Source organism: Enhydra lutris, unplaced genomic scaffold (genome assembly GCF_002288905.1).
Source record: "Enhydra lutris kenyoni isolate GAN:26980312 unplaced genomic scaffold, ASM228890v2 scaffoldscaffold15, whole genome shotgun sequence".
Classification (NCBI taxonomy): domain Eukaryota; kingdom Metazoa; phylum Chordata; class Mammalia; order Carnivora; family Mustelidae; genus Enhydra; species Enhydra lutris.
In genome coordinates, this window is record NW_019154099.1 from 9,728,517 (window position 1) to 9,753,987 (window position 25,471).

The following is a 25,471-nucleotide window of genomic DNA, read 5'->3' on the forward strand; positions in this document are numbered from 1 at the left end:
CTAATAGCCTACAGTTGACTGACAACCTTACTGATAACATTTTGTATGTTACGTACATACAAATGTGTATGTACACATTTTGTATGTTATGTACATTATGTATGTACAGTAAAGTAAGCTGGAGAAAAGAAAATGTCATTAAGAAAATCATAAGGAAGACAAAACACATTTACTGTACTGTAAAAAATCCACATATAAGTGGACTGGCACGGTTCAAACCCGTGTTCTTCAAGGGTCAACTGTATTTCAGTACTTCTTTTTGGAGCCCAACATGGGGTTTGATCTCACGACCCTGAGATCAAGACCTGGGCTGAGATCAAGTGTCAGACACAGAACCGACTGAGCCTGGCACCCCTATATTTCATTACTCTGATCTTTTCTTTCTTTCAGTCACCCAGTGAAGTCTATTCTTGGAAAAGGCCGTCATCCTTGCATAAACCAAGTGTCACTGACAGAACATTCTATGGAGGAAAGAAGAAAAGTGAAACTCCAAAACAGAGCAATTGTGTGACTCTTTTAGATACTAATCAGATAGTCAGGATTCTGCCCCCAGGAGAAGTCCCTCTAAAAGATATCTACCCAAAAGGTAAGAAATTTACCAATTCCTAATTTGCCGAGGTAGTAAGGGTAGTTTGCTTTGGGTAGGGATATTTAATTGATTATTATCATTCTGTATGTATAAATGTGAATAATTCTACCGGGGTCTAGTAGCTAAAAAGACCTCTGTGCGTACTCAGAAAGTTTTCACTCAGTTTCTCACAGTGTGGTAGAAGGCACTGCTGTTAAAACTCTTCTTCCTTTGCCTTACAGTCTACACAGTAACTTTACTTAGAAGATGCTTTCAGGGGCTCCTGGTGGCTCAGTCATTAATCATCTGCCTTCAGCTCAGGCCATGATCCCAGGAGTCTTGGGATCGAGTCCCGCATCGGGTTCCCTGCTCAGCAGGGAGTCTGCTCCTCCCTCTCCCTCTGCCGCTCCCCCTGCTTATGCTTGCTGTCTCTCTCTACCTATCTCTGTGTCAAATAAGTAACTAAAATCTTTTTCAAAAAAAAAAAAAGAAGAAGATGCTTTCAAAGAAACTTTTAAAAATTATTAGACCATAAGGCACAGAAAATGGGGCTGACTTTTGTCTTAAGCTCCCATGATGAAAGGCCAGGGAGTCATGCAGACTGACCCCTAAGCAGTGCTCCCAAGAGTCATCTTACATTTATTACTGCAAAACTTAGGCCAGGTCCTGTGCCGATCCCTTTTCCTTACTCTTATTTAATCTTCAAATCTCCATTCTGTCATTAGTGTACTCTTGAACTTGTACGCAGGGAAGCTGACAAAGGGAGATAAGATGGCATGCCAAGGGCTGCCCCACCAGTGGCCGGCAGAGCCCAGATCTGCATCACATCTTCCAATCCCAAGCCTAGGGCTCTTCTCACTGAACTACATGGGCTTTCATCATCAAGGATAATTATGAAAATATTTGCTCATTGAGCCCCTAGTAGTAACATGTTGTCCTATGTTTACATTCATTATTATCACTGTGGGCTTAATAAATATAATGTTAAATGTATTATATTATAATCTGCTACTGGGTTTGACAAGTCCTGGTTATATCATAATATTTAGAATTAGTTCCTTCCAAAGAAATCACCATTTCCTCAAAATGTTTCTTAAGGTAGAAGAGGGAGGTGAATAAAATGACAATCTCAGTACAGTGCTGTGATAGGAATATTCACAAGGTGATCTATAAAAGGAGAAGCTTACGGTCCAGATTGGTGATTATGAGCTGGCCCTTGAAAAGATGAATGGGAGTGAATCAAATGAAGGAATTATTTCAGGAAGAGGTACCCTATGTGAAAGGTACAGGGGCATGACACCATTCCAGGAAATACAAGAAATTCTGTACTAAGCACACCTGGGAGGCTTGATAGTTCTTCTCCCTCATCCTCTCTATCTAACCCCATCATAAATTACCCTGTCCTTATGATACAACCCTACTAATATATTTGGATTCCACCCACTTGACTAAAGTTCTATTACCAACGTCCAAATCACCGCCATCTTACACTAGAATATTGCAATAGCCTCTGATGTTTCCTCTTCCACTCTTTCCCATTCTCCACTCATCAGACAGAGTGATATTTTTGAAGTATGCCTTTGTTCTTATTAAGGTTCAGTTTATATATTGTTCAGTTTGTGGATAGTTCTGTGAGTTTGATAAACACATACAGTTCTGTTACCATCACCAGAACTGACAGAGAACAGTTCCATCTCCCCGAAAACCTCCCCCAGGCTACTTGCAGTCAGCCTCTCCACCTACTCCCTGTCCCCTGACCAATCTGATTTCTGTCCTTATGGATTTACCTTTTCCAGAATGTTCATATAAGCGACATCATACAGTATATGGTCTCTCAACTCTGGTTTCTTTCACCAAATATCATGTCTTTGAGAATCATTTCTATCGTTGTGTATGCCAGTAGTTCATTTTATTGCCAAGTAGTAGTCTCGTGTGTGGATGTGCACACCTTGTCTGTTCACTCACAAGTTGGTGGATAGTTGGATCTTTTCTACTTTTTGACAATAACGTAGGAATGGCATTTTTACATTATATGACAGAACTGCCAAACTGTTTTACAAAGTGACAATACCTTTTGCATTCCTGTCAGCAATGAAGGAAAGTTCTAGTTCTGCTGTCTCCTTGCCAGTATAGTCAGTCTTTTGCCATTCTAGTGGGTGTGCAGCAATATCTCATTATGATTTTAATTTGCATTTTCCCCAGTGCCTAATGATGTTGAGCATCTTGTCGTGTATACCTCCCTTAGTGAAATGTCTCAGATTTTTTGCCCTTAGGTTATTTGTGTGTTTTTGCTTTTTTTTAAGAGTTTTGTATGTTCCCTATATATTCAGGGTACATGTCCACTATCCGATATATTCTTTTCAAACATCTTCTCCCATTTTGATGAAAGGAAAACTTCCCTTCTAGAAATTTTGTAGTTTTAGATTTTACATTTAAGCTCCATTTTGAGGTAATTTTTTTTATACGGTGCATGGTGTGAATTGAGACTCATTGTTTTGTATGCAGATATTCACTTGTTCCAGCACCATTTGCTGGAAGATCTGTCCTTTCTCCATTGAATTTCAGCAGTTGGACCTCTGCTGAAAATCAACTGACCACATACGTTTCGGTCTATTTCTGTATCTTCAGTTGTGTTCCATTGATCTCTGTGTCCATCCCTCCACTACTAGCACACTGGATTCCTTTCTAGCTTTGACACTACTTGATAGTGAGTGTATAGATCTTCTAACTGTTGGTAGGGATCAATAGATAGAAAACTACTGAAAGGAAATCAGGGAAAAGGAAGACTTCCGGCTAAATTGACCCCAGAGGATACTTGCTGAAGGCAGGCCAGGGTGATTATGGAGGGTGGAGGGTGAGGAACTTGATCACATGTGGAGGGTGGGGCGTTCTGGTTAAAAATGACTTAGAAGGACTCTTGCTGAAAGTGAAGAGTACAGAGATGAACACAGAAGCCCAAAAGTTGGGGCCTATTTGGGAAGAGGATCCAAAAGAGCTCATGAGAGTTCAATCAAAGGAAATGGTCTTTGTCATCATCCTTATTGATAGCTCCTTCATTTATTTTCACTGGAGAACACTACAGTTGATTCATCTAGTCTCTGCTACACACACTTAGGTTCTTTCCAGTTTCTGCTGTTACAGATAATGGGCAATAAGTATCCTTGTTCCCCTCTCCTTGTATACATGCTGAGAGTCCACAGGGTACATATCTAAGAGTAGAATTACCAGATTGTCTCCCAGTGTTGTTCCAGGTGCATTAAAGAGGTCCTGATGCTCCCCATCCTTATGTACTCTTGAAGGGATCAGACTTTTTGTTATGGTTTCAGTTTATCTTTCCCTAATTTTTAATAACTCCAAGAATCTTTTCATATGTTGTGATTTACTCTTCTGAGAATTGCCTGTTTATATCTTTTACCATTTTTCTCTTGGTTGCTAGGAATTTTATTTCCCCTCATTTGTTTAAGTAATATTCCTTAAGTATTTCAAATGTACATGAAGTACTTAGCATGGTATCTGGTACACAGGAAGAATGTTATAAATGTGGGCTGTTAAAAAAAAAAATTCCTAGGAGAATGACAAAGGGAGATGCCAGGAGGATAGCTGTGCACAGGCCTAGGGATCAACAGTTCAGATGAGGACACATGAGAAAGTAGTAAATATGTGGCTAACAAACATTATAAGAAACAAAAATAATAAAAGTTCGTGAAATTTTAAAAAGCATATATCAAAACTATGAGACAATTATAATCCACGACTTAGGGAGAGGAGTGACTAATGTTAAAGTGTTCTAAGTGCCTTACGTTGTTCAGGAGGAAGGATAACGATGTTAAGTTTGTGTGTCAGTAAGTTAGGAGTAGAGTATATAACTTCCAGAGTAGTAGAGGAAAGATAATGGCATAAGAAATCTTTGCTCTGGTTAAGAAGCAATCTTTGAGCTGACACGGGTATAAAAAATAGTTTGGCCTTTTTTTTAAGTAAATAGAGTCTGATTAGTCAGGAACTAGTGCAGATCAGCCTTTTATTAAAGAAATCAATGGAAACTATAGAGGTTACTCTCCTGGTGGCTTTCACAAAGATGGCATAATTTTTATTTAATGCAGACAGGGAGAGATTTTACTGCCTTCTTCCAGTCTTTTTCTTTTTTTTCCTAGTTAATTGTTAGCTGCTTTTTTTTTTTCTTTTTTTCTTTTCTTTCTTTCTTTCTTTCTTTCTAATCACAGACCTCAGCTCTTCAAACACAAAATAACAACTCTGGATTAAAAGTGATAATCTGTGTTTTGAACTTCGAGTAAATTCAAAGATTTGGCATTGGCATGATTGCAGGGCACACATCACTCTTAATCTGTGAACACAGAAATGCATTAAACTTGGTAGTTAACAGATGTACATAGAATTACATTGCTAAAAGTAGTGAATTTTTTAATATAATTTCATCTTCCCTCCGAATGTGTTCTTGGTTGTTTTGCCTGACAACTTTTATACCTCCTCCTAACCTTGGTGCTGTGCACATAGCTGTCCCCACCGTTTGCGGGAACTGTGCGGTAAATACGCAGCCGTGACTTCCCTTTTGACGTTAATGAACTCATGCTTATGCATAGCTTATACCTATCCTTGAAATCCACCTGGATTATAAATGTAATAGGAATTTACTGAGCCTCTGTCCTCTCTCTAGCGTTGAAATGTTTAAAATGGATAGACAAGGATTTGGCCAAGTTTGGAGGGAAATCTGGCCACGGTGTTCGCTTCCTTAATTCAGTCATGCGTTCTGAGCCGATTCGTTTTCAAATCAGTAAACATCAATGCTGATTATTTTTCAAGTGCTCCCCATTACCACCTCTACCACCACTCTCTTAATACTGCTTTCAAAAGTGCTTTATAGCCACAAAGTGCCTTTTCTGATACGTGAAAATATTTTTTAGCACCAGGAGTAAAATTCTTACTTTCCCCTTCTTGAAATAGACACAGCCATTACTGCATTTTCTCACCCTCTTTATGCCATGGAATTAATTTGCACAGTGAAAGAAAAGATATTTTAAAATAAGTTGGCTTACTTCGCTTTCACGGGCCGTCTGAAAGCTCTGGTGGCCAAAGCCCCAGCTCAGCTTCTCACTACTACTTATGAAGAAAAAGCACCCGTGAGTGACAAGCCAACATGTAAGTCAGTTAACGAGGCAGCCGCTTCAATAACTGGTCATTTTTGGCAAAGAACCTGGGTCTATAAATAATTCAACCCACTTCGGCTGGGTCTTAGCAGCAGGAACTGTCAAAAGTGATATATGGTGCAAAACTTTATCCAAGACTGACCTCCCGTCCCAGGCAGCGTTTCCAATGCAGGCTGTGTGTGACTGATGATAAGCATGCTTGTTTTATATAAATGGCCATCTAGGGACGGCCAATTCAGCCGGGTGGTCAGGTTACCATAGGAACTCTCTCTTCTTACCCTCTGCTGCCCTAGACATTACCTTCCTTGCTTCCTAACCCTCTGACCTCTGGCACTCCTCCCTGCCTTGCTCTGCAGCTCATACCTAGCCCCCAGGCCTATGGGTTTCCAGAGGCCCACTTGGTGGGTTTTGTTTTGTTGTGTGGGGTTTGTTTTTGTTTTTGTTTTGTAAGGAACTTTCCTGTTTCTGCTGTGGGCTCCTCAGATGAGGCAGGAATCCCATCTCCTTCTCTCTCCTCAGTACTTTGTATAGTGTCTGGTACAAAGTAAACCTAACCATGTTTGTTGAATAAATAAGACATATTTTGAGTTTTGAATTTTTTAGAGGGTCTACTCAAAAACCTCTGTCTACAAACATGAAATAAAAATACCAAGTTTCTTACTTTCTTATTTTTTTGTAAACTACATTGGATAAATTCAGTGTGAACGTCCTGGACATCTCATTCGAACCTAAAGTTGTAATAAGAGATGGACAACAGACAAAAATCTTTAAAAAGTATGGGTTCTGTGTAGGGGTGATTTTTTTTTTTTTTAAGAGACACTAATGGCCCATATCTTCTAAAATGAGGCTATTTTCAAAATCATAGCCCTCGGGTCAGCTTAGACAGGAGCCATGTGGAGGGGTGGACAGAGCAGAGATTTCAAAGCCAAGAAGGCCTGGGTTTGAGTGCCATCTCTGTCACTCTCCAGCCATGTCACCTCAAGCAGGTCACGTTACCCTCGCACTTATGTTAGCTTCAGTTTCCTCCTCACTCAAGCGGGAATCATGAGTCTTTGTGGTCAGGATTCAAAACGCTGCCTAGAAAGACGGAGCAGAGTTTCTGGCACACAGTAGGGGCAGCACGTGATGGTCAGTGGTGGTACTCAGGGCTTTGGAAGAGAAGTCAGCAGACCCCTGGAATTGGCTGGGAAACAACTCCAAGATCAGAGGGAGGGGGGCCTGGCCTCCATATATCAGACCCTGTCCCCCCCCGCCCCACGACCCTTTCATCATTTCCATGGTCCAGAGTCCTCATCGCACAGACCTACCTTCACCTCACCCTCTCCTGTCTTGGTGGCACTAATGATTACAGGTACCACGTGTTGAACACCTACTAATTAAGTGCTTTCCAATCACTAACTGCATCTAATCCTCAAAATAATGTCTGTGGTGCTCAGATGCTGTTGTGATCCCCATTTTACAAATGACAGAAGAAGCAAGGTACCTAACCTGACCAACATAAAACACGGTTCGGAAGTGTCAGAGCTGGGATTTTGTACCCAGCCAGTTCAGTTACAGAGTGGCTGCTTGTACTGTCATTGTGACTTCCTAGGAAGGAAAGACAGAATTCAGGTGAAAAAATCTTTTTAAATAAACTTTAAGTGCTAAAATGGCTCGTCTTGGAAAGCTAGCAAAGACAATGAAAAGAACTCAGGTCATTTCTGGACAGTAAAGAACCATGGCCTTTGATGGTCTTTGTGTTTTCTTGACCAAAACATAACCCTACAGACTAGATTTGGCCCAGGACCTTGTCAGGTGGGTCTCAGAGCTCTGTCCTAGGCTACTGGTACTTTCATTCAACTTCTAGCAACATTCGTGCTTTCTGCTGGTCTTACGTTGGTATCATGCAGTAATTTAATACTCAGCTCATAACCATGACTTGTTTGCAGATGTGACCCCTCCTCAAACAGCTGGTTATATAGAAATCACTGACCTTCAATCAAAGAAACTCCGATATATCCCTGTTCCCAGGTAAGCCACGTTCACCTTTATTCTCATTTCGTATGTCAGATCAAGAGCAAGTCAAGTCTTACTGTGCATTCCAAATAAATCTGTGCTTTTGTCTCCTGGAAGAGCAAAGCTCTTTTTCCCCCCACTTGCAGTTAGCTTGTATCTTGCTGCTGTTCTGCATGCTTTACTGCTATTTTTATTTTCATTTGGGAAAAATGTTCAAATGTTATATAGGTATAAGTCTAACAGCCTTTGAGGGCTTCATTTCTCTATCATTGATCTAGTCATTGACTGATCCTCAATGATAAATTTTTCTGTACTTGAAACAGCGTTTTCAGTATTGGAGAAAATTTTCATCCTTATTAACTTTTTTTCTAAGTTTTCATTTGAATTTCCGTTAGTTACCATACAGTGTAATATCAGGTACACAGGACAGTGATTCAGCACTTCTATACACCACCCTGCGCTCATCCCGACAAGTGCCCTCCTTAATCCCCATCACCTGCGTTGCCCATCCCCCTGCCCACCTCCCTCTGGTAACCATCAGTTTGTTCTCTACAGTTAAGAAAGAATCTGTTTCTGGTTTCTCTCCCTCTCTCTCTTTTTTTTCCCCTTTGCTTATTTGTTTTGTTTCTTAAACTCCACATATGAGTGAAATCATATGGTAATTATCTTCTCTGACTGACTTATTTTGCTTAGCATAATACTCTCGAGCTGCATCCACCGTATTTTTTAACTTTATGTATTAGTTTTCAGAGGTAAATGTGTTCAAAATGTCAATGAATTTAAATAGCATTTTTTAAAATGGTTTTTAAAAATGCTGTGAAGGCTATTCAGTAGCTAAAGGCTTCCAGAGATTTTGAATGGAACTCACGACCATTCACTGCTTCTATTATCGTCCAGTGATGGAAGCAAGGTACGTAAACCCACTAGACTGAGGACACAGAAGGAAAACTACGTGCTTGGTTTCTACCCTTGAGGATCACAGTGTCCTCACCAGTAGCCCATCCCTTTCTGGATGCACCCGTTCCTGATCTCCCTCTCTTACTTGAACCACACACCTGCTCTGGTCTATTTGGCCCAGCTTCCTCATTCTTCCTTACTTTGCTCCCCAGCCAGCGCCTCCTTCTTGGAATCTTTTCCTCTGCTTTGGCCTAGTTTGACACCACATCCCCTCATAACATATACTTCCTTATAGGTGACTGAGCCCTCACAACACAGGGAGAAAGCCTCACTTGAACTCTCTAGCAGAGGAGCCTAGAGAGCCTTCCAGCATGAGAGAAAGGCTGGCCACAGGGAGACCTGTCAGTCACCCTCAGCATCACCAGGCCGCTTTCCAGCCACTCCTCCAACCCCCTAGAAGAAACCAGCCCAGCGTGACAGTACATAGTAACTCAGAAACACAGTTTCATTTCTTAGGACCCTTAATCAGGTTCAATAAATATGAATAATCAAAACATTACTCAAAAAAATAGCTTTACTTGTTCCAACATATATAAATATGCCTTCTTAGAGCACCTTAATGTGTCAGTTTGATGGAAAGTGGCTTTTAGTCATTTGGGGAAATTCCTTGTTCCATATGAAGTATATGCTTATTAACATACACTATGAGTTCAAGCAACAAAAGCAAAGAACAGCTTTGTGTTTTGTACATTTCTAAAAGCATTAATAATTTTTTCCCAGTATTTCTCTTAATTGTTCTCTCATTAGCCCTGGCTTCTATTGCATTGCTCTTCTCTTTTAACTTTCTGTGTGAACCATACGTGATACCTGCCGTGCAAGGAACATCTGGCAGAGCAGCTGTGTAAAGAGCCCAGGCCAGCTGGACACTACACGGCAGTCCTTTGCGCCGCGGTCCTGCCCACCAGAGACAGAATGCAAGCCAGATGTGTCACTGTCGATTCCTTATTAGCCGTATTTTCCCAAAGGAGAGCGAGATAGGTGAAATTGACTTTAATCACATTTTATTGACCCAGTGTATTTAAAATGTTATCATTTTATCATGCACACTCTCTCCTTAAAATAAATAAATATTTTTTAAAAAATGTTAAAAACAAAATGTCATCATTTTGACACGTATTCAATATAAAAATTTTAATGAGATATTTTATATTCCTTTTTTCTTCTTAGTCTTTGAAATCAGTTATGTATTTTACACTTTTGGAACATCTCCGTTTGGACTTGCCATATTTCAAGTGCCATGTGATTTGGAGTCTGTTCATTATCAGTATATCCTGAATTTCTCTTGAGATTAGCTATTGCCATTTTTGGCATATATGCAATCCAAGAGAACAACCCATCTGGATTTCAGTTTTCCTGCTAGTTGCTTAAATTTAGCATTCTGCTAGATAGCTGGAATTTTCCATCTGATGGCTAACTTCAAATAACAGAAAATACAGTAACACTGTAACTACAGGGCCAAAATGAATACATCACTTTTGCCCCTAGTAAAGCTCGAGTCTTTTTCCTCAGGTTTTTGTATTATTTACATCTGTAAAATGATACTGCCTAGCTCTCATCTGTGGGTGTCTGGAAATCTGGGCCTCACTCTACTATAATTCGATGCGTTCTTCAATGACCTTGCTATAATGTAGTAAGGAGAAGATACATTTAAAACAAGGTAAACAAGAGATTCTAGAGCTGGGGAGCAAATTGTGGTAAATACATGACTTTTTTTCAGCACTGTTTTTTGATATATTGAAGAAATTGCCCATAGACTTTTCAAGTTTCGTGGTGTGAAGAGTTAAACATTTAGCCAATAAATACAGTATTCCACAGTCTTACTTCTTGAGTGCTCTTGGAAGACTCTCAAACATTATTGTTTCATGTAGATAAATTTCATTGTTCTGGAATAGCCCTTTACTTTACCATCTGTACCTATTAATTTTTTTTTTATTAAGGCACATGTTTTTGGGGAGAGCACCATGAGGTAAATCCTGTATTATATCAAATGTCACCTTCTTTGAGTCCTTCTATCCCTGTAAAGTAGTTCTGAAACCCTGGGACCCATACTACTGTTATCATCCTCTTCATATTAACATTTTCTAAAACTTCTGTGTCCCGGAGTAGCTAGCTCAGTCACTCTGTCTAAGGCAGACTGGGAAGAAAGGTCAAAGTAGTCTTGGTTTATTCTTTAGAATATTAGAAGATTTTACCCAACATATAGTGGTTTTCCCAGATCTACACTGATGGTTTATTATGTTTTTATTATCTGATCAGACTATCCATTTAGACCATTTATTTCATATAGAAAATATCAGATGTATTTAGACAGCCAACACCAGTAATTAGAATTTCTAATCTGTTTCTTTTGCACAGTGAGAGCTATATTCAGAAAAAGGAAGTATGCAGTTGACTTATAGGCAAAAGCTGCATCCCTAGAAATGAATATATAACAAAGGAAATATGTATATGTATGAAATATGTAATATGAGAAATACATAAATTCCTTGTTATAAATTCCTGTAACTCCCTAAGTTAGAAAATGCAAAATATTAAATACAAATGCAATTAAAGCCCATAGACAAGACATCAGTTTTCAGTTTCAGCACTTACACTGAAACTTAGAGCCCTAAGGAGTGAGCCCAGCATTGCAGGTGCATGAGATATGAGACGGTTTAGAGTTCTTTTCCTTCCGACATTGAATGCTAGCATCATCGGGAGTCCACAAATACAGAAAAAATGTAAATAACCAATAGATAACTGTGTATTTTTTTCTTACAGATGACTCTCTTGCTGTCTTTTAATGTGCTTGCTACTAGAGTCATTTTATGGCAAGTTTAATGAACCAAAATTAGGCAAACTAGCTTCATTACTACCAGTCGACTGACTACTGTAATTTCCTTATCAGATCAGAATATCTCTCGCCGTATACCACATGGCTCTCTACTATTTCGGACACAGATGCTCTGCTAGCTGAGTGGGGCAGAGGTGGCGTTGTTACTGTTGACATGGGAGGTAACATCAGGCTCTGGGAAACTGGACTGGAACATCTGCAGCGATCCCTCATGGAATGGAGAAACATGATTGGACGGGAAGGTGACAGACATATGCAGGTACCACTCAAATTGACCTCCCCTCTTACAGGTGCATATTCAAGTATATCTTTTAGTTGCAGCTGCCACAGTTGTGGAAACTTCTGACCCCAAAACTTAAATATGGTTGCTTAATAGCTAAAATAATTTCTCCATAATAGAGAAAGACAAACCTATCCCTCTATAGAGTGAAAAAGTTAAAATGTGCCCCTTTTATGGTCAGTGCCTAAATATTCAGGTCCCTCACATCACAGCATGAGAATACAATCAGCTTTTGTTGTCTAACCTCCAGTAGTAATCAATTTCCAGTACCACCTTCACATCTGTTCTGACCGTTACTGCTGTCATCTTCAGCATCTCCTCATGCTACCAAGGAAGCGGAGTTACTGATATAAAATATAGCCCATTACCGTAGGGCCAAAACCTATAACCTAGAGAAGATAAGTAAATGGCACATCCGGTAGAGATGCATTTTGACTTAGCAGTGGTCAAAAGTTGCCCCAGCCCTGCACTGAAAAGAAACATGGCAACAGGGCACCAAAGTGAGAGGAAGCTCCAGAAATGGCTCAGTCCCCAGCTAATCTAGTTGCGGTCTGGAACTCCCATGAACAACGAGGAGAGCTGTGTGCCCATAAATACTGAAGCATATCATTAAAGGATTTATTTGTAATTGATTTATTTTAATCTTCAGAAGAAAACTTCGCTGTTTACATTTCATTTTTATCCAGCAAGGTAGGAAGGAAAAGTAGGTTCCTGCCAGCTGTGTTGCTCTGTAAAGAGCCAGTTAGCAAGATAAAAAATTTCCACCAACTATTCCACTGATACCTGATTAATAATTACTCCTTTATATGGTTATTTTTGTGATTTCCCTTAAAGGAGAAAGGTTTAGATTTGTGAATGAATAATACATATTTTTCTTAGGTTCTTAAAAGTTTATAGGAACATGGTCAAGATTGCAAACCAACGTAGGCAAGCAACCTCAACTTCTTTTGAAAGGGTATGAATATATTAATTTAATTAAGCTAAAACAAATGTATTGCTCTAAAATAAACATGTCATTAAGTACAGTGATGCTATCATAGCAACAGACTGACTGTTGGTCACTATCCATAATAATAATTAGAAAATTAATTAACTGTGGTCCTGATTCTCTTATTATTCTAAACATTAGTTTCTTTTTCTTGTGAATTAATCTCCTCTTTTCATTACAGTGCTTGAGGCCTAAGAGTAAATACTATTGTGTTTGTATTTCTTATATTTTATTTCAATCTCTCATATGTCATGGAGATGAAAGGTCCTGTTTTTCCAAGGGTCAAGATTGTGGCTTCTTCCACAATAGAACTTTAAAAAAGGAATTTTATTCATGATTTTCATAACGGTCTTGACTGCTACAAAAGTTAACCCCTATTTGCATTTTAGCCATATACTCTTCTCTTCCCTGACTTCCCCAACTCTGTTGTTCATCTTCCTTTTCCCAACTCCTAGCATAGTGATTGATACACAGTAGGCAGTTAATATGTTTGTGTATGTCACACTCGTATATACTAAATTGCACTGGCCACTGAAGCTATTTGATGAAAATGGAATTGTTCTTTTAAACTGTCACAAGTTATTCATTTGTTTTTAATGTAACCGAATAAGTATTTATTGAATGAATATCTATAGCTAATAAGTTAGAAATGAACAGAAATATATTCTCTAATATCCCCAAAATAATCAAAATGCTTGGCTGTGGTTTGCAAGGCAACATCCGATCCTTCCCAGACCAAACTTTGTCCAGGAAATATATAACTTTATGTCTCCAGTTCACAGTTCTGCTGTAGCAGAAATAAGACGTACTTAGAAATAAAGTTACACATTTGAGAATTGGATGTTAGTTTCCCTTAGAAACTTAGAATAGATGTTATCCAACTTTCTCCTTCCATTTCTGTGTTCCTGAATCCATTTTGGTCGATATTGAAATATATATTTATATACGTACTCAAACTGAGAAACAGACTGTGATCTTGCATCTTTATGTGTAAACAGACAGGATTAATTGTCCAAATGGTCTGCCATTGTTTTAAGTTTTGGGTCACATATCTCCTCTTCTCCCTGCTTGGTAAATAATGAGACTGTATATTTAATTGCTCTTATTTAGACCAGTTGGTGTGATTATTTACGAGTAGTTTACACAACCAAATCCAGATAGGAACCATGACGGAGCAATGGTTCTAACAAGCAGCAATGTGCCTTTTTCAATTCCCGTACCGTGTGATCCCTCAGGCTATTCCTCATTTATGGGCCCTTTATTCGGCATATGTCTGCTCCTGGTTTTGGACCTTGAAAAATGCCTTTCTTGGAAATATTGAGAAAAGAGAGTATGTTCTCGGGACTGTCCTTAATGCTGGCTGAATGCCCACCCCTTCCCTGCTCCTGGCAGAGTAACCCGATCTCCACCTAGTGGCGAAATGGACTTACTTTACATCCTGGAAATTTGAAAGGCCTGCTTGGCACTTCAGTCCTTTAAGGCAGCCCCAGGCCTGCTTGCATGGGGGGTGTACACACGCCTGCCTTGTGTGGTTCCTGTTGGTCACGAGATGTTCCTTAAGGTCAGCAGTGAAGGCAGGCAAACAACCTGGCAAGCCATGCCCCACTTATTGACCCACTTTTTTCCCTGATTCTTCTGCATGGGAACAGAACTGTTGATACTCAGATAAACATCAGCTACACGCTTTATCACTCTCCTTTACATCTTGCTACATTTCAGCCTTCTAGAGTTATTAGTTCTTGTAGCCATTGTTGCTTTGAATTTTTATTTTTGCCGAATGAATTCATTGATAGTTTTCTTTCATGAGTACAGTTTGAAAGGGAGTATTTATTGAGCTCTGCATATAAAATGTGCTCATTAATTTTACATGTTTTGATGGGAACATGTGTTTTTCTCACAGCAAACAACTAAAGCAACGAACTCAAAGTGTCAGCATAACTGTAGTTCTAAAAGCCCATAATTAAGAATTCATATTTATGGGGCGCCTGGGTGGCTCAGTCGGTTAATCGTCTGCCTTTGGCTCAGGTCATGATGTCAGGGTCCTGGAATGGAGCCCTACATGGGGCTTTCTGCTCAGTGGGGAGTCTGCTTATCCCTCTCCCTCTGCCCCTCCTCCCGCTCATGCTCTCTTTCTCTCAAATAAAATATTTTTTTTAAAAAAAGAATTCCTATTTGTTATTTTTAGACTCCATATTTTCAGAAACATGTGTTAATTATAAGTCAAAACTTTTCTGACCGTGCTTCAAAGTGTTCTCTATAAAGTATATTTTTCCATTTTTATTTAGCTACATTTGGATTTGTCCCAAGAAGGCTATTAAAGCTACACCCCATTTTTCTTCAAAAATCAGATCCTCTTCTCTAAAAAGCTCCTGGTGACTGTTCTTGTGGGAGCTAAAAGGTTATAGCTGCCAAATGTTATTGTCTAATTACAGTAAACGAATTAGAAAGTAAATCATCTATATATTACTGGTAAAATCTCTCTGAGACCTTTGAATGCTGTATATTTGTAAAATGGATAGAATCTTTGGAACACACTGTGGGACTGGAACTTACTCATTCATACAGTGAAGATAGTGCCCAGTACGCAGTAGATGCTTAGTACAGGCATGAAATAAATACATAGAAAAGATAACTAATTTATATTAAGCACCATTAATCCTTTCCCCCGTTTAAAGAAGACATTCTAGCAATATGAGTAAAGGTGAATTGCTGCACTTTGGTAAATAATCCTGTCCTTTTCTTTAACTACTAGCTCAACAGGATTTTTTTTTTTTTTTTTTTTTTACGATCTTGATAAGATAGTAAGTCCTGCTTCCAGTTTTGGAAACCACTAGATCATTTCACTGAACCTCTAATAAGCACATTTAGTTTTGCAGTATGCAGACTGTTCTCTCGACATGGGAGGGGGCTTGCAGTTCTTTTTTTCAAGGAGGATAGTTCGTAGTTCACTCTTATACTTCATTCTTCACTTTGGCCAGTAACTCTGAAAATACTTAACAGTCTAATCCAGTGGGTCATTATTACAGAGAAACCCATATTTTATAGGATTATTATATGTACATGTATCTTTGGAAATCTTCCTTGGCTCAAAAAGGTAATGCTTTTTTTTTTAAATTTTTATAATTTCCCACCATATCTCCTAGCAATATGAGTAGAGCTGGTTTTCAGCAAGATGTTCTAGCCACTTGCCTATGCGGTAGCATTTGAACAAGGCCTCTAATGATTTTCCCATGTTCCTGTTAGAGAAATTCCCAGCCATAGAAATTCATTTTGAATCTAGATTTGGAATAAGACTTAAAGATTTGAATAAGGTCTCTAATGAAAATGCAAGATGGCAGGGGAGGAGTACCCCATGGTGTGCTGATAGACCAGCTCTTTGGGGAGGGAAAAGGAGGGTCGTTTATAATATTTGCCAATTTCCATGGTGTAAATACTCCCTCGGTGGCTGATTTTAAGCCACCGAAGATTAACAATCTAGTTGCTAAATGTCTGAGTATTTAGCAGCTATCTCTCACAAAGTGGTACAGTCAGGCTCCAGCGTGCCGCTGTCTTGATTAAACCTTTAACCCCCCCCCCGCCCCACTAGGAAAATTATCACAGTTACCTATCTGCAAGGTCTTTCAGAAATCACGCAACAGAAATGTAGGTGAGAGAGAAAGGCAGCAGAAAAAGGAAAGAAGTACTAAGAACACGGGTAAGTTGGTGTTGCATTATCTCTGGGAAATGTTGAAGCCTGCCGTTGTCCCAGTTATAGATAGGCAATGCTCCTTCTGAACCAGGAATTCAGTCTGAGCAAAGAATTGGGAAGAAGTATGCACTCAAGTACGATGACGCTCATGGGTTCATGAGCACAAGCCTCCTTTTTTAGAAACACCATTGCAGAAAGAAACGACCAGCAGATTTTTACATTCGTCCAGAAGCAGTGCTTCCATTAGATCACAACTTTGTTGGTAATTGCTAAATATAACTAAAATTAAATGAGTAACCACCTCCCTGAGACAAGCAAATCAACAAGCCTATGACTTTCAGGGAGGTCATGAGTTTTCATTAACCTCTTGTGCATACCTAACAAAAACAGTAATCCTCTAAATCACAGTAACTGTGGGCATTATAGTTACTTAAACTAACATTAAAAACAGAAATATCATCTCACCTTCTCACTGTAGAAAAAACCTAACCTTAGGAAATTGCTTTTCAAATCATCAGCAACAGAAGTATTCTAACTCCTTTCTTTCATGGCAAACCTTAATATCATTATTCTATATGTTACCATATCCCAGTGCATATATTTTTTTTAAGATTTATTTATTTATTTATTTGACAGAGAGCGAGATCACAAGTAGGCAGAGAGGCAGGCAGAGAGGGGGAAGCAGGCTCCCCACTGAGCAGAGAGCCCAATGTGGGGCTCGATCCCACGACCCCGAGATCATGACCTGAGCCAAAGGCTGAGGCCCAACCCATTGAGCCACCCAGGCACACCCCACCTCCAGTGCATGTTATTTAACAACATGATCAACAAGTAAAGAAGTGATCTTAGCAATATTTAAAGTATATAAGGAAAATAAATTAATTCTGTAATATATCTGTTATAAATTGAGATGTCAAATGCAATGAATATGTTGACAAGCAATGGCTCTAGAATTTTTATGATTCTGAGCTCATTATATATATAGTTTTGTGCAATCACAATGACTCTAGAAATAAAACTTTGCTGTTATATTCATAAATAAAACTGTAATTTATTCATAAGCAGTACAACCTGTTGGCTCTACTTTCCAGTTATAATAATAAGACAGTACAATGCACTGTACCTTACAAAGTTGTTTTAAGAATGAAATGCATTAGTACCTAACACAGAGGTACTCTGTAAACAAATAAAAATTAGAAACTTAGAATTTAGGTAATATTGGGTATTTAGAATAGAATTCTTTTATGCTTATATGGAAACAAAGCCAAATTAAAAAGAGGTTTTCTGTTCCTCAAACAACTAATATTAAATCATGACCCAATGAGTTACATAATTTCACAATCTTAGTGTTATAAGATGTGTGGTTTATTTATAATCCTGTTTAAGAAAAGTTTTGTCAGGCCCAAAAAAGGAATTAAAAAGGGTCTGTGCCGAAACCTGTCAGCTTGAAGAAAAACAGGAAATCAATGATAGAAAAATTCTCAGCAACGAATTATGGTGTTTAGCCTTATTCAAAGACAAATTTGGACAGGATCAAAAAATACACGGTAAAATATACATCATCTTTAGCCTGAGTCCTGAAAACAGTAAAAAGAGCAAGTCAAATTTGGAGTTGTCTTTCTTAGTTTTTCCATATGCCGTACTCTTGTCTCTTCTTACAACATTCTCTTTCTATTTTCGATTTTCTCTCAAGGTCAGGTCACAGACACCATCTCTAACCTTTCTTCTTTGAATAATTCCAACTATGCTTTTATTTATTTAATTAACATTTGCTGAGCACCCAGAATTGCTAGGAGAAAGAAAGAAATAAGGTACAGGTAGTGATTCAGGGAACTTACAGTCACGTAGAGCTACAACCAAGTAAATTATAGTGCAGGGTGGTAAATAAACTGATGGGAGAATGATCAAAGGCTCAGAAGACAGTGCAGAAAAATTTGACTCTATCTTTGGAAGGAGTTCCAAGATGAAATAATCCCCAAACCCAGTTTTTCAGGAAGAGGGAAGGGACTCCTGATAAATCAAATGCATGTGATTAGTTTTGTCTCTTGCCAAAATCCCAGTAAAAGAACAGTGAAGGATCAAAAAGAAGTACAAACCCCACCCAGACAAAGAGAACTAGAGACGCAACAACACTTGGAGGATGGAAAATAAACGGGTGGGTGGTAATGAGTTATCATCTGGAGAGAGCTAAAACCCATTCCTCCAGAAGGGGAAGCCAGTAAGACCCAAGACGCTGTACTCTGCAGAAGCCAGCAAAGCATCAGGACATCAGGACTTGAAGACACCGTGGACCTCTGAAGGTTGGAGAGTGCGGGGTGGCACCAGAAGTTGGAAGATTAATCGAAAGGCTCTATAGAGACAATTTAGAGAGCCAAATTTTCTCCTCCATCTTATGCACCTGGGCCACTGGCTCTTCTCTAGGCTGATCAGAAATAGGAGCTGTCATGGAGATTTATACAATTTAGGACAAGAGTGTGACCATATAGAAAACAAGAAAATAAAGTGAAAGTCTGCTTTTCTTATTTGGATCCCATGAAGGTGGCATCCACATTTATATACTTTGAGCAGAAGAGTAGAAAAATCCTTTCTGGAAACTGACATGTCCAAGAGAAAAGCCTTTCCACTGCTAATATTTGAAAGTTCCTTCCTAGTTACAAGAAGACCCACTTGTTGTCAAGACCTGCCTTGTGCAAAAAGTTTTCAGCCCCTATTCTTTTTTTTTTTTTTTTTAATTTTTTATTTGACAGACAGAGATCACAAGTTGGCAGAGAGGCAGGCAGAGAGAGAAGAGGAAGCAGGTTCCCCGCTGAGCAGAGAGCCTGATGCAGGGCTCCATCCCAGGACCCTGGGATCATGACCTGAGGCGAAGGCAGAGGCTTTAACCCACTGAGCCACCCAGGTGCCCCCCAGCCCCTTATTCTTAAATATTAATGGATAGCCTTTTCTACAAAAAAAAAAGAAAAGAAAGAAAAATGGAAGTCAAAACAAATGAACAGAGAAAATAGAGATGATGCAGAAAGAAGAATATTTCACAAAGTGACAGTTGATATTGTCAGAGAAGTAAGAAAATATCATGATCATAAAACAAAAACATGATGATGTTTTAACATAGGACCCTTCAAAGAACAGGAAAGATGTCTTGGAAATTGAGCAGAGTCAAGTACAGAAGTGTTGAATCACTATATCCTATACCTGAAACTAATGTAACACTGCATGTTAACTCTACTGGAATTAAATAACCAACCAAACAAACAAACAAATGCTACATGGAGGAAAAAAGTAGTAGCAAAAATAAATTCTGTAGAAGGGGTTGGCCATTCATTTGCTAGTAGTCTCCAATTTGTATAACATATTTAAAAGTTAAAAGACACAAGGCCTTATAGGGGGTTAAAACGATTTTCTAGAGCGTGTTTCATATGAACCTATGTAGGACTTGCTGATAGGAAGACAGAGGTAGGAAAATGGGTCTCTCTCATGGACTTCTGGTCACTTTGCAGGCAGAGCACAGCCCGTATATTTCCCCCATGATCTACAGCCTAACAAGGCTGTCAGTATTCTCCGCTTCCACCAGAAAACTGCTAAAAGCATTGGATCCCCTAGAGAAACTTATAGTATTTCTGGAGCAGGAGTGTGAAGCTTACAAGCTATAGGGCAGAGCAGAAAACTATCTGGGACCCAACAGCCAGAGGAACTGGACTCACTGATCTGTCCCAGAGGAAGCTGGCCTTTTATTCACTTAGAAGTTGCTTTTCTTTTCCAAGCTGCTGTGTTCTCGTGATTTTATTTAATTAACCAGTCAAGGATCAATCTTATCTCAGCCATGTTTGTGTACAAAAAACAAACAAACAAAAAACCTGTCCCTGCGCTTTTTAAATTAATTTGTCTACATATAAATATAATGAAAACTTTTAAGTATAATCTCAATATGTACTAATGAATGGCCCTCCAGCAACAAATTTCAAGCAACAATTGACACCTGTAGATCCAAATATGATTACATATTTGCCATCATAAATACTTTTTTTTGGTGAGGAAGAAGTTTTCCTGTCATGTCGATCTACAATCTAATGGCTCTGTTAATTGAATCTCAGTTCTTTAAAAGCTCTGTTGATTCCCCCCAACCACAGCCCATATTTCTAGTTAATTTTCATATAACAGTGCATATACTATAGACCTGGCTTCAGGAAAGTCAACAAACCATTATCTCCCAGAGAGATGGTGGTGATCCTAGCTGTAGAGTTTCTTTGTGAGATGGGCCGGTGGTCGTCTGTTGAATTATGGAAATTATGGACAAACAATAGTTATTTGAGTCCCCCGGGACCCAGCCATCCAGAATGTTCCAGTGGAGCACTTGCTCTGTACCCACCAACATAGGACCTGTGGGGAGATGGCGGGAATACCGAAATATAGAGCATGGTTTTTCTCCTCAGGGAGTTTGTACCATGTGATTGGAGAGATGAGCTGATAGTCATGAAACAGCAGGAAGTAGTATCAAACAGTGTGTGATTCAGTATAAATCGGGGAGTTTGGGCCCTGTGCCATAATAGTCCAGGAGAGAAGTAGGTATGCAGACAAAATTTATAAGTGAAGGAAATGGGGCTTGGACTGCACTTTTATTTTATTTTATCTTTAGACAGTTCAAAAGGAGAGGTCAGAGCATTCCAGGCATTCTAAAATTCATGACCACAGGCATAGATACAAATGAGCACTGTGTGTTTCCTTAATAAGAGGATGAATTTTGCCATAGGCTTGGATCATACCAAATCCAGGAGTGACCTGGTGCAGTTACCAAAGGAACAGTAAGCAAACATCACAGCCAGTGTGACTGCAAGTTCAAAGCCCAGAGGGCAAATCCAGGTTGAACACCACCTATGCCAAAGAGACAGTGGAGGGTATACCAGAGCAGGGGCAGAAGTAAGAGCTGGGTCTGCGGCCACCAAAATGTACAGGCTGGGGGATTTCAGAAGACTGGGTGTGATTTAGTTTCAGCCCTGTCTTGCTGGTGCAAGACATTTTTAAAGGCATTTTGAAAGGATGTTAGTCTGTTTATGCGTATCTGTAGCAAATCATAAGACAAACCTAACTAAAAAGCAAAGGATATCTTTTGGGGATTGGTGCAATCAGGAGTCACCTGAAGGCTTCGTGAAGGTACAATGAGGCTTCTAGGTTTCTTTGCCTGGGAGCTGCTGAAGGGCATTGAATAGAAAAATTGAAGATTGAAGGCTGTATTAGGAAGATGGACTTGGTAGTGATGTGCAGTCTGGGAAAGAACCCCAAGTAAACTAGGGCAACTATGAACATGGGTATGATCTGATGGAGAAAGGCTGCCTATGGGACATGGAGCCAGACATTATGGACGTTTCTAATTTGGATACCTGGCAAGATGGCAGATCATTGTAGGAACCAGGAAAGTTGGAGAAGAGATAGGATTCAAGCATTTTGAGTATGCTTTGTCCGAGGTAATGGTGAGATACTTCACTGACAGTGTACATTTGGTCATTAGAAATAGATCACTGGACCAGAGATTCAAGCTAGTGAGAGTTAAAACAATCTTTAGCACACTATTGAGGTTTTAGCTGTAACCATGAAAATGGTTAGATGCTAAGGAGAGTAGAGAGAAAATGATCATAACAACTTAGCTTTGTTTTTAGAAAAACCTACCAATATTTCCAAAAGCATATTCTCAGAACCCTCTTTAATAAGAAATCCATGTTCAAGCTGTTGGAAGACACTGTGTAATTTAACTGCCTCTTAGAAATGAAATGACAATTAAGAAATATATGGCTTTGAGAAGTCCCGTTAAAGAAACCTCTTTAATTTGTTTAACCCAGTAGTCTCCAGATCTGTTCAAAGTCTTTTGAATAGTTCAGCAAGTTACCAGTCTTTAAAGATTTATTTATTTATTTATTTACTTACTTACTTATTTATTTGAGAGAGAGAGCATGGGATCCAATCCCATGACCCCAAGACCTGAGCCAAAATCAAGAGTTGGATGCTCAATCAGCTGGGCCACCTAGGTATTCCATTTGCCAGTCTTTATATTCCTGGTTTTCTTCACTCACTTCATCATGGACTTTGCGTAGTAGATCTCTTACGACAAGACCTTTATGCTAATTCTGAACCTGACTCAGGTTAGGATACAGCCACATTGCATGGCATGTATGACTTCAGGGAATAAATCTGCAGTGCTAGGGTTGACAGTTAAAAGAATAATTTATCCCAGATCTTTGAAGAGAGGACCTATTATTGCATTTGATTCCAGATTTATTATGGAAAAAGTATGAAAAATGATGCTTACATAGAGCACTAAAAGTGACAGAAATTCGGCTCACATTAACATAAACTACAAAATGGAATTTGTTGGTTCATGTGACCTAGTCTCTCCCCTCCTGGCTCTGCTTTTTTCTGGAGTGGCTTCATTCTTACAAAGCCTTTCTCCATCTGGTGGCAAAGTTAGCCCCAGTAGTGCTAGCAATACATGGTTCTTGTAGCTGACAATCCCAGCAAAAGGGGCACATCTTTGCCAGTAATTTCAGCAGAAGTCTTGAGGGATACTCCAGTAGGCCTGTGAGGTCACCTGCCTATCCTGAACCAGTCACTGCGACCAAAGGGGTCAGATAATCTTAATTGGCCAGACCTAGGTCATGTCTTCACTCTTAAGAGTTTGGAACAAGTGAGGACCCTATCGGTCCCATCTGAACCACAAAATTAGGAATTAAGAATAAGGGAAATACCCCCAAAAGAAATGCTGAATAAGCAAAACCATGACCATGTGATTTTTTTTTTTTTTTTGGTAGTTTTGACAGCTAGAGCCATCCTCTTACAAGTGACAACTAATGACCCTTCTAGGCTAGGGCTTCCTGAAGGCTAGAACTATTGTCAGATTTACTGTGTTTTGCACTCAGCATGACATTCATGAAACATGAGTCTTAGCAAATGCAATCTGAAGATAATTAGGCCAATGATTGATCTATAGCATTCATTAATTTCATCTTTCATTTAATTCCTAGAGCGAATACCTCAGACATATATGCTTGGTTTTCTAAGCACGTGTAGGACAGACATAAACACTCTAGTTACAAGTGTCTTATGAGACTTTCCAGTTGCGAGGGTTTTGAATGAAATTGTCAAGTCTTTTTTGACAGTGCTCTGATGCCATTACTGTGGGTCTTTCTCCCAGCGAAAAGAACTTCATGATGTTGGATCATTTTCATTACTTTTTCTTTTAGATATTTCTGTTCTAAGAAGTGAACACAGTGCTGTTAAAGGCCCTACATTTCGCAATGCTGGTATGGGTTGAATAATCCTTTCCATAAAGAGCAATGACATCCCTAAAGCCCCAGTAGGGAAGTCATAACTAACTAGGTTTTGTGCGAACCAAAGGGGAAAGTGCCGCATTTGGCTGTGAGTCATTACCTCAGCCACTCTGTCATCATATTTACATATATAAGTCATTGCCCAGAAAGGGGAAACCCTGTCAAAATATAAGAAACAAATTCATGTGTTCTAAATCTGGTTTGAGTTAACCCGTAGAGCTCCCAACTAATATGTAAGGACTGTTTCACAATAAATAGAAGCTATTATTGTTACTGTGGCTCTCTTAATACTAAAGTACAATGTTTTTTCCTATCCTATAGCCCATAATTACTTAAGAAGTTTAAAAAAATTAGCTGCACTGGTGCCTGGGTGGCCTTCAGCTCAGGTCATGAGTCCCCTGCTCTAGTGGGAAGTCCGCTTCTCCTTCTCCCTTTGCCTTTCCCCTTTGCTTGTGAGGTCTCACTCGCTCTCTCTTGCTCTCTCTCAAATAAATAAACTCTGAAAAAAAATTATCTGTACATCTCTCTGGTTTGACGATAGGGATAAGCTTCTGACTGCTCTCAAGATTAAACAGACTTCAAGATTCTGAATATAATTCTCCTTCTCACTCAAGCTCAGCTCAGGAAATATTTAGGTAGATAGGTAGGTAGGAAGTATTTTTATATTTACTTATTTTTATGTTTATAAATATATGTGAGACATATAATTAATATATGTATTTATATATATAAAACCTTTCTAAAGTTGCAGTAGAGTATTTTTTACAAAATATGCCTTGACTCTCCCACTCTGAGTTTTGCACTGTCACTTCTGAATTTTGGTCAGTTTGAAAAGAGCATATTGTTCACCCAGGACAACTGCTGATAAAAACAATAGAAAGGAAAAGCATTTCCCCCTCAGAACCTTAAACTCAAGCCTATTTGTAATTGCTGTCTTCAGGTGTCAACAAATAATTTTTTAATTTTTCCTCACCAAATCTAATTATACGTTTTAAAACTTCTTCTTTCTCTCCATGTGTATTTTTTCATGAACCGCTTGAAAGTAAGCTGTAGACATGGTACCCCGTTACCTCTAAACATGTCAGTGAGTATTTCCTCAAAACAAAAGCACTCTCCTACATGACCACAGTACCGACCTCAAAATCAGGAAGTCGGTGACCAGACATCATCATGTCTAGTCCACAGATCTTATTCAAATTAGCATCCTTTTTAGCACAAAGACGCAGTCCAGGATCACTTTCAGTGTTCTCTTTCAATCCAGAACAGTTACTCATCTTTCCATGGCTTTCTTGACCTTGACATTTTTGAAGAGCATAGGCTAATTCTTGTGTAAAAACATCCCTCAAACTCTTAATCTCACAAAACAAACTGAGGGTTGCCGGGGGAGGGGGAAGGGAGAGGGTGGTGGGGTTATGGACATTGGGGAAGGTATGTGCTATGGTGAGTGCTGTGAAGTGTATAAACCTGGCAATTCACAGACCTGTATCTCTGGAGCTAATAATACATTATATGTTAATAAAAAAATAAAAAAATTTTAAAACATCCCTCAATTTGAGTGTAGCTAATGTTTCCTCATTTTAGATTCGGTTTATGCATTTGTGGCAGGAATATCACAGAAATGATGCCATGTTTTTCTCTGTGTGTCCTGCGAGGAGGCATAGTGTTGGTTTGTCCTGTTACTGGT

At 39.1% G+C, this 25,471-nt stretch overlaps 1 protein-coding gene across 1 annotated transcript in view; it reads left to right on the top strand.

The window, feature by feature from the left end:
* The window catches only part of LOC111147002 (von Willebrand factor A domain containing 8), a 335,372-nt gene that overhangs the window by 235,600 nt on the left and 74,301 nt on the right, over nucleotides 1-25,471 (top strand). Inside the window, exons 35-37 of the mRNA XM_022502835.1 lie at nucleotides 391-586; nucleotides 7,659-7,740; nucleotides 11,570-11,774. Of these exons, the coding sequence (XP_022358543.1) occupies nucleotides 391-586; nucleotides 7,659-7,740; nucleotides 11,570-11,774 (483 nt within the window). The remainder of the gene's footprint in view (nucleotides 1-390; nucleotides 587-7,658; nucleotides 7,741-11,569; nucleotides 11,775-25,471) is intronic.